The sequence below is a fragment of the Solea senegalensis genome, linkage group LG6 (assembly GCF_019176455.1).
Source record: "Solea senegalensis isolate Sse05_10M linkage group LG6, IFAPA_SoseM_1, whole genome shotgun sequence".
NCBI lineage: Eukaryota > Metazoa > Chordata > Actinopteri > Pleuronectiformes > Soleidae > Solea > Solea senegalensis.
Genome location: NC_058026.1, coordinates 24,579,107 through 24,588,489, shown reverse-complemented (window position 1 = coordinate 24,588,489; position 9,383 = coordinate 24,579,107). Strand labels below are relative to the sequence as shown.

The 9,383-nt window shown below is 40.2% G+C and overlaps 1 protein-coding gene across 3 annotated transcripts in view; it reads right to left on the bottom strand.

Annotated features, from left to right (window-relative positions):
• Positions 1-3,003: 3,003 nt before the first annotated feature.
• The window catches only part of gab1 (GRB2-associated binding protein 1), a 46,933-nt gene continuing 40,553 nt past the window's right edge, over positions 3,004-9,383 (bottom strand). For 2 of the 3 annotated variants that reach the window (XM_044028016.1, XM_044028018.1), the window contains 5 exons: positions 8,832-8,924; positions 7,520-7,613; positions 6,730-6,853; positions 4,913-5,041; positions 3,004-4,800 (listed from right to left, as the gene is read on the bottom strand). In XM_044028016.1, coding sequence (XP_043883951.1) covers positions 4,642-4,800; positions 4,913-5,041; positions 6,730-6,853; positions 7,520-7,613; positions 8,832-8,924 — 599 coding nt within the window. In that variant the 3' untranslated portion in view covers positions 3,004-4,641. The remainder of the gene's footprint in view (positions 4,801-4,912; positions 5,042-6,729; positions 6,854-7,519; positions 7,614-8,831; positions 8,925-9,383) is intronic. The other variant, XM_044028017.1, reaches the window with a different exon arrangement.

Genomic DNA, 9,383 nt, shown 5'->3' with positions numbered 1-9,383 from the left:
AAATCTATGAAGAGAATCTATGATGAGGGGAATGACTTCAGTCCTACTTTATATCTCATCAAACAGAAGGTAAAAAACACCAAAACAAAGCTTAAATATGGGCCAATGTTTTACAGGTAATACTTGAAACTCAGCCATAAACAGATGCAAATGGTCTTATATTGACTATCCAATTATGTTCTGATCTTTAATAGAACTGCTGTTGCCAACCATTATATATATCTCCCAACAAAAAAATAATAATATCCAAGTTCCTCTCAGGAATGCTTCACTTTATAAGAGGCATAACATAGGCTTCTGTTGTGGTACTTATGTTTCATCCTGTCTTTATCTCCTCTCATGCATGCATGCCTGCACACTTGCTGTCATTTCCAAGGGGATGTGAACTGAGCGATAAGCGGGTCTCCGTCAGGTCTCTCTTGTGGTTTAAAATATGTTGTTCTCTTCCTGTTCTTGTCTATTCATGCTTCTGTGATGCACGTCCTACACCTTTATATCACCGCACAGCGTCGGCAGTATCATCACACCCATCATTCTTCACCATCCAAATCATCAACCACCATACCGTGGGGGGATTTACCTTCAGGTCAGATTGCTTCAATCTCAATAAAGACACTACAAAAACTCACTCAAGTCATCTTCTACCACTTTATCCTCCATGTGAGGGTCACGGGGTGCTGGTGCCAATCCCAGGTGACATAAGGTGAAAGATGGAGGAACAACCATGGACAGAAGAACCTGGAGGAAACCCATACACATGGGGAGAACATACTCCATGAGGAAAGGCTCTACAAAGACTCCATCCATCCATTTTCTTCATCCTTCACCGGAGGGTCACGACCCCCCTGTGACCATACGGTCCAATCTCAGCTGACATAGGGCAATAAGCAGGGTATACCCTGGACAGTTCACCAGTCCATCGCAGCGCAAAACACATAGAGACAAACAACCATTCACTCCCACATTCACACCTATGGTCAATTTACCTAATCCCCATATTTTTTGGACTTGGGAGGAAGCCGGAGAACCCGGAGAAAACCCACGCACACTTGGAGAGAACATGCAAACTCCATGCAGAAAAGCCCTTGGCTCAAATCCTGGTCATCTTGCTGCAAAGGCAAGAGTGCTAACCACTACACCAACCGTGTGGCCCTCAACAAAGACTCCTCATGTTAAATTTGTGCACTATTTTCTCCTAGATATGTGTGTTGAAATGCTTTGAATGACACAACTAAAAGAATCCTGTCAGTCACCTTCTTTTTCCAAACGCCATGTGTAGTTCATGGCCAACAAATTGTAAAATGTATTTTTGGCTGCAAAACTACAGACAGGAGGACGTGACGAGAAGTGAGGGCACTGTTGGAGTGAAGGCTGAGGGAACGAAAGCATACAATCACACTTTTTCAAACAACAGCTCCATCTACTGGTCAACATAGGTACATTGTAAAGTGGTGTCATTCATGGGCAGCAGTAAAATCCATGCAGCTCTGTCACTGTCCTGGCTGACATGAACTGAACATCATCATTAATGTGATAAGCAACACCTGCGCTTCCCCCGCTGCCAAAATGTCTGCCCTTGAAAAATGACTATATATAAAAGATAGATGAAAGCAAGCAGGGTTTTTTTTTTTTACAATTAGAATTAAATTATGTTTTTAGTTTGTACAAACCCTTCCTCTGCGCAGACCGGGCAGCTCCAGACTTGTCGACGTCTTTTCAAAGCCGATAGAACACTTTATACGAGGAGGTTTGAGGAGTTGTTGCTGTATAACCCAAAAATGGCAGCCGGAAGTGACATTTTATGAGGTTCATTTATCTACCTGTATCACGAGTATGACAGCGGTAACGTCATTCTTATGAGTTTCTTCTGTCCTCAACTTTAACTACTTTATCTTTGAATACCTCATTACTTTTATGTAAATTGCATCCACTAACAAAACGTCTCTCACCTTTTCTGCTTTCAGTTAAAACTATTCCAAATCGCTCAATCTTGTGCTGCCTTCATGACTATCGGAAAGAGGACACTTCCCATTTGTGAAATCGGAACGACGGGTGCGTTACGTTCAAATGGCTGACACACGGTTAAAAAACAACAACAACAACAATATAATAATTATTGGTAGAATTATAATAACGGGATAATTCACCATTCGTGACGAATCTTGTCTTTCTCGCCGACATCTTGAAATGTCACAAGTTCATCTCCCAATTTCCCACTGGAAAACACGTCGTGAGGGGGGCGTTCATGCGCATTTTGCACGTCGGTAACTCGTATTTACCATAATTCTGATAGCACGTGAAGGCAGCATAACTGTAATAACTGCAACTCTTGATTTCCATCTACCCCCGTTGTTTTTCTCTCTAATGTGTACTTTCATTGTTCATAAAATGTCACTATCATTTACGTGCTGTGTGCTTTTCCTGCTTGTATATTACATTAAATGTAATACATTTTTGAAAAGACTATATTAATCGAACTGCATTACAGTTCTATTGTATATCTTGATTTGCACTTTAACAACACTGTTCAGTTCAAGTGTCCAAGAGACATATAGCTGTGTGTATGCAAAATACCAGGACCCTGAAACTGAAGCAGCTAAATTGAATTCAGCATGCATTTGTGCTTTCACTCCTGTGACACATTATATGCATATTTGAAAAGCCTATTATATGGTTGTGTCTTCATGTATTAACACAAATATAAGACTATAGGCACAGACAATGATTGCTCAGTGTGTAAAAAGTTTCTTTTAAAACCTTTCATTTGTCAATTAAAAGTCTGAGAATGACAGAATTGGCAATTTATGATGCAATCATGCATGTATGTGTGAGACAGGTAACATTTTTAAAACTAAAATAAAATAACACTTCACATGCACAGGACTGAATATTTTGTTTTGATTCTCGAGTGTATTCTCTATTCAACCGTGACTTCCCAACCACAGCGGAAATCATATTGAGGAAAGACAACACAAGCTCAGAGGTTTGATTTTATTTAGTCCATTTTTAAAATTTACATTTTCTGTTCAGATTCATTAAAAAAGATAAAGCGTCATCAGCTTTGCAGTCCACATCACAAAGAGACCGCAACATAGAAAGAGTAAAGTAGAACCAAGTCGACTTAGTAGGCACATTTTTCAAATGATACATGTTAATCCAACCGACGGCCAAATATGTACAGCAATGACTTTATGTTGTGGCAGCACATGCTTGGGATTTCTGACAGAGTTCACAGGTTAATAAAGCACAGTTTGATGCAGACAAAGAATTTTTCACTGTCTATAAAAGTTGTATCGAGGTGACTGCAGGAGGCGGTCACTTTCCCAACACTGTATGCCAGTTCATTTTGAATTAAATTAAACTTAAGGGGAGAACTTGTGAAACTAATTGACCAGAGCTAGTCAAACTAAGCATTTCAACAGACTTAAGCAAGTGTTCCTCCATATGAATCAACAATACTGAGCTGAAAGTGAATACGACGTCCACCTGATGAAATAACTTGAGAAATAAATTAGAAGTGGATAGTTGTGTTAGTTTGCATTTTAAAGTACCTGATATTTTCTCACTGTAGCCTATGTTGGATACCTTTTGTATAACTTATAGAAAACCTGTCACGTTCTAAAACTCACAGTAATTCATTACTCACTAGTCCTGATACCACCTAAAACAGGCACAGGATTCTACCCTGCAGAATCCACATACCTTCGAGCCAAACACACTGGATATTCCATACAAATAAAGGACACTTTTTACATAACACTTTTGTACAGTCTTTGCACTTCCATTTCAACAGATTAAAGCACATCCACTTACAAAGTAAATGGAAATCAAATCATGTTCAGTGGATTTATCTTTGTGTGAAGCCAAAGCTTCATTTGAGCACTTGGTTACATGTAAAATGAACAAATTCAACTGCCTTAGCATTAAAAGAAAATGGTTAAAAGACTCTGGTGTGAAGTTAACAGTTAAAATTTCAGCCATCTGCAAGGACAAAGTGAAGAAATGGTGGAAATGACCTGTGAACAGTGTCCATGGAAACTTCACCCCACTCAAACACGATAAACTGAAACACCAACACTGTTAGCTTGTTAGCCGCGCTAACTTGTAGAGAGTTGCATTGAATTTTGATGTCATATTATTGAATGTCACGTTATCGAGTGATTTTTTTCTTTTTCTTTTTTTTTTTCTCATTTACACTTCAAAACAACAACAAACAGCATTATAATTTAAGGAAATGTTAAGTCTGGATCAGTCCACCGGCCATTAAAAGGTGGGGAAAAAAAATCCAACACAGGAGGCAGTGAATGTTCAAGTTCATGAGTCTGCTTTTGTCAAACCCCAAGGACGAGTCCAGTCATTTCATCTGCTTTCATACTGCACACAGCTTATTCGTGACCTGCACCTCTTCCCACAACTGTACACACTGTGCAGTTTCAGCCTGACAGCAGTGTAAACTAAAGGCAGTTGAGTGGCTAAGAAGCTCCACTGGCCCCTACACACACACACACACACAAAGGGTCTTGTCGAAGTGGAACGTGAGAGCTAGCCCGCCCCAAAGCACACACCAGGGCCAACACTAGTGAAAATGGCCCAATGGTTTGGGGGCTTGGAGGGTGGTTTTTGGCAGTGAGGACATCAGGGTCACTTGGGTCCCTTGGACGGCGTGTCCGTCTCTGTGGATTGACGCCCATCGTTCCAGGCCTCCCTGGTGCTTTTAAGAGCCTGTGTCCGTTGCTGGTCCACAACTACGTAGTCAACGCGCTCATCTGATGCTGCCATACCAGATCCATTGCTTTTCATCTAAAGAGGAAAATCAATAAGTTTGTATCGATCAGGAACAAAAAAAATTAATCCTTCAAAAAAATCAAACTCTTATTTGTAGATGCCGGTGTAATCAGTGATTTCTTCCTACCTTCCTGGGTGGGGTGGACTTTCCGGGATCAAGATCCAAATCCAGGTACTCCACCTGTTTGTCTCCCTTTGGTTTCACCATGGGGCTGCTACCACCATCCGTGGTCATGGGTGGAACAAGCTTCATGTTCTACATAAGCCGGGAGAGAACACTTATATTGGAAACAGAGACACACTAAGGCAGTGTCAGAATGAAAGAAAAACCCTTGTTCAAATGTAATCTCGTGTTGTCACAACAACCAAAATGACATGGAATCCATTTTATATCTAAAACATAAAAAAGTGTGTACCTTTACAGCATGTTGTGCGGGAATTAAATTGCATTTAAAGAGTCTGCATGAAGTTGCGGGTGGTTTGGGAGGGACATTTAAACAAGAGTGGACTGTAACTGAACAAAACTCATTGTCCAAAGAAATTAGAACTGACTCAAGTCATAATGACTATGGCTGAATCGTCATTATAAGAGTGCACATGAATTATTGTAAAGGTTTGGGGATTTTATCTGGTTGCAGACTCACATCTAATCATATTGTTTTATTATTATTATTATTGTTATTATTATTATTATCTTATGGAGCATTTCTTAGTATGACGTTCCTGGCTTTCATCATGATATCAAGTCTAATAAATCAGTTTAAACATTTAGTAAAAAACAAAATTGTGACAACACTAAGCTACATATTGGACCTATTTGCAGTGTTAATTTCTAACTACAAGTGTGATGGAGTTATTAGAACTAGTATTATGACAAAACTAGAACAAACTAATTGTAAGAATTGTGTTGGTATACATACAAATGTGTAAACAAACAGCAGTTTGTATGTGGTGTTGGGATTGATATAAGCACTGTTAAGTCTGTTCTTTATGCTGTTCTTAATTTCTCATCTAATTGCACCTCTAAGTGATGACCTCTCATGTTGTGACAGGGCAGGCCATGCATGTCTAACTTGGCAACCCTGCTCACCTCCTCTATGATGTCAAGTTCCTCCACCTCCCTCTTTACAGGGGTGATGGGGACCGTGCAGTAGAAGGACTCCTCTCTACACACAGTAAGGAAAAAGGTAGCCACAAAAGGAGGAAAAAAAACAGCAGATGGTCAAGAACGAAATGCAGGAAAAGGGAAAATGGATAAAGCCAGAGTCTTGTGAAGCTGAGAAAGGTAGAAAGAAATGAACAGGAGCGAAGAAAGGAAAGGAAGTCAGCAGACAATAATTAAGCAAATGCTGGGGAAAAAAAATATCTGTTACAGCAGGATAAATAGGAAAACTGACAGAGACAGTGTCCCCTTGGACAGAAATGTCACCCAGATTGATCCTTTCTCAGAACCATTACTGAAGTGCTGCAAGGCGCCTCAACAAAGAAGGGTCTTTAGAACAACAGTAAGGGCACTGATTTGAAAAAAAACAAAAAATAACAACAATAATAAAAACACAACTATGATACCTGAAAAGCAAAAGAACAAAACAGAGGATAAGGAAAAGAGAGCAGAAGGACGAGAGGAAGCTGCAAAGAAAAGAGTTAAGAGTTGAGGAGTCCGTCTGCAGCAAGCATGGATTTGTTATGGTTCAGGGAGAGGGGCGAGGTTTCTAATACTTGTTTGTACATATTAACATTCTACACTGCATAATGTTTGTTTTCTTTATTAAATCTTAAAATATTTATTGCTTCTGTTGTGCAAAATGTCGTTATGTCACACAAATAGTGCAACCACAGGAAAATAAGATGAGTTCATTTGTAGCTTGATCAGTGATTTGAGAAGTAAAGAAAAAAAGTGCTCATGCAACATCTTGTATCTGAGGATAGTTATATGTTACATACTGGTTCATCTGTGGACATATTAGAGACCATGGCTACATAATTCTCTTCACAGTCCTCGGAGTCAGTGCTGGAGGCCATGCTATGCACTGATGGGGGTCTCGCTGGCATTGGAAACCTAGAGAAACTGAGCAGCATTCACAATGTTTACACACCAACTTCCAGGCAAATGCAGTCTCTTGTGAGAACAAATGTATAATACAGACACAACAGCCACAGCTATAAACCACTGAGGCCAAAAAGTGTCCCTGCAGCACTAAGCACAGAAATAGACCTCATCCCAGATAAGCCAACAAACTGCAAGAATGTAGCTCTGAGGCACATCAAACCTGTTTGTATGAGTAGTGCTACTTTGGTCACAAAGGTAACTACAGTAATGCATGAAGTGTTAGTGCCTATTTCTTTAGTTAATTGTATCCACTAAGAAAGGCATGTTCACACCAAAAAACACTGTCCTACAAAAGGACAGGAAAACAAACACCTGCTCTTTGAGTTTGAAGAGTAGGTAGAAAATGTACACCGTAATACAAAAACATCGCCAGCTTCACCCGGAAATGAAGGGCAGCAATTAGAGTCAATGTCCAGTGTCTATCATTCCTCCGAAAAGTAAAAATTGTTCCTCCAATCTGAACAGTACAACACTCGTTCGTAAGATTTTCACAGCATCCCCGCTTGTCTTCAAACAAAAAACACAAATGGGAAGGCGGCGTAGTGTGAACATGCCCTTAGTTGTTAGAAAAATGCACAAGTATATATAAAAAAAAAAAGCCTGCACAACATGTTAGATACTTACTCCCGAGCGAATGAGCGTGTGACAGGTGAGCGGACAGGTGTACAGGGCTCCTCCCATTCAGCCAGTGGTTTGATCTCCAGTGGAGCGGGTTTTCCTGAAGCAAGGTACACATACCTGTCAGTCACTCTTACTTAAGACTTTCACTTTAGAAGTTGAGAAGTTATGCACACTCAAGCTAACCCTAAAGTAGTGTATGTGTAGTTTAGTGTTGTTCAATATTTTATTTGTATTTTTTATCCCTTTTACACAAAGCATTTTAAACAACTTGTTTTGAGCAGAACTCTGCCACTGTATGTGTGGATAAAACAATCAGTGTTTCTCTCTCTTAAAGTCTTCATTTCCTTCCCGAGACCAATCTACCACTTTCCACTGTGTGTGAATCCTACTGAGGCTGTAACATTTCATGCAACAGAATTAACTGCAAAAACAAACAAACAAACAAACATTAGGAATGTCTGAGAAGAGAAACATTAGTAGTCTTGAACATTTGGTTGGGGATATTTTGTCACAACAATGTGTTAAAGGTATGTTGCCACTCTTTATAAGCTCCTTAATTCTAAAAGATGCCACCCACCCAGCATGAAGTGCACACTTTTCTACCCTCTCCTGCATTTAGAATATAAATGGTGTTTTCACATCTTGGTCTGGTTTAAGTGAGATCTGGTTGCTCTCCCCTTGGTGCAATTTGTTTGGACACAGTAATTGCAGTCAAGTGCACACCAAAGCAGCCAGAGAACCCCAATCTGGTCTCAAACTAAATCAGGAGCGGTTTGTATGTGGCAGGAACATGATCCAACCTCGATCTGACCCAATTAAAAAGAGTTCCCTGCAAGTCTGCGCTACACATGCTGACTGCTTTGCACCCAGGTATGTGAGCGCACAAAATATCAACATCTCATTTGGACTTGCATCAAAGAACAAAAGGATCTTTCTTCTGTATTTACTTTCCTGCACTCACCCCAGAAAGTGAGTGAAACTTGACATGGCTGTAGTGACACTGTAGGGAAATCAAACTAAGAGGGAAAACATTGCATAAACAGACTTGGGCCATCGCGAATTCAACACAGATGTGAAAACACCTTCAATTTAAAGCAATTTACACCTCTGGGTGAATTGTGCTCTTCACAGAACGTAAATATGAAGATTCATTTAAGTTGCTGGTGTGCACACACGACCCCCAATGGAAACATCAGGCCTGAGGAACAAGAGAAATCCCACAGTTGACTACTCACAGCATGCAAAGAGTCGAGGTGAAGTAGAGTTCGGACAGGTCAAAGAATGGAAAGTTTTCAGATCAGTGTCGAGTACCTACCCTTGCGTCGTCCCCTTGGGAAATCACCTACGGTTTGAGAGTCGGTTCGCTCTAAACCAACACCTTTTGCTCTTATTATTTTAGGACTCTGACCTGATTGGTGAAAGAAGACTTAGCTTATTATAAAAAAAAAAATTTGGTGATCACAACAGTTAAGCCCTAGTGTAAGAAACTGCTCTGCCATGCAAAGCAAATACGGAGACTTCACGGACACCCTCATGTACACCCAAAACACCTTTTGTGCAGCACAGATATCAAGACGATGATTGTCATGACAACAGCAGAACCATACTGTCCAACATGCACTTCACTCCATGCACCATGGCTACCCACACAAAGACTGACATCACAGCTGTGCATGCACGATGAGCAGTGTGGAAGCACTGAGAAACCACGTCGCGCTGAGAAGAGCACAAACAAATCTGCACAACAGAGTAACGCAGCTTCTTTTTCATCATCACATAGATCAAATCATTTTTCTGCAATGCTGACAAGAGACACAAGGTACAACAATCTCAAAACAAGAAAAACAATCTATCACAAACAGTGTTA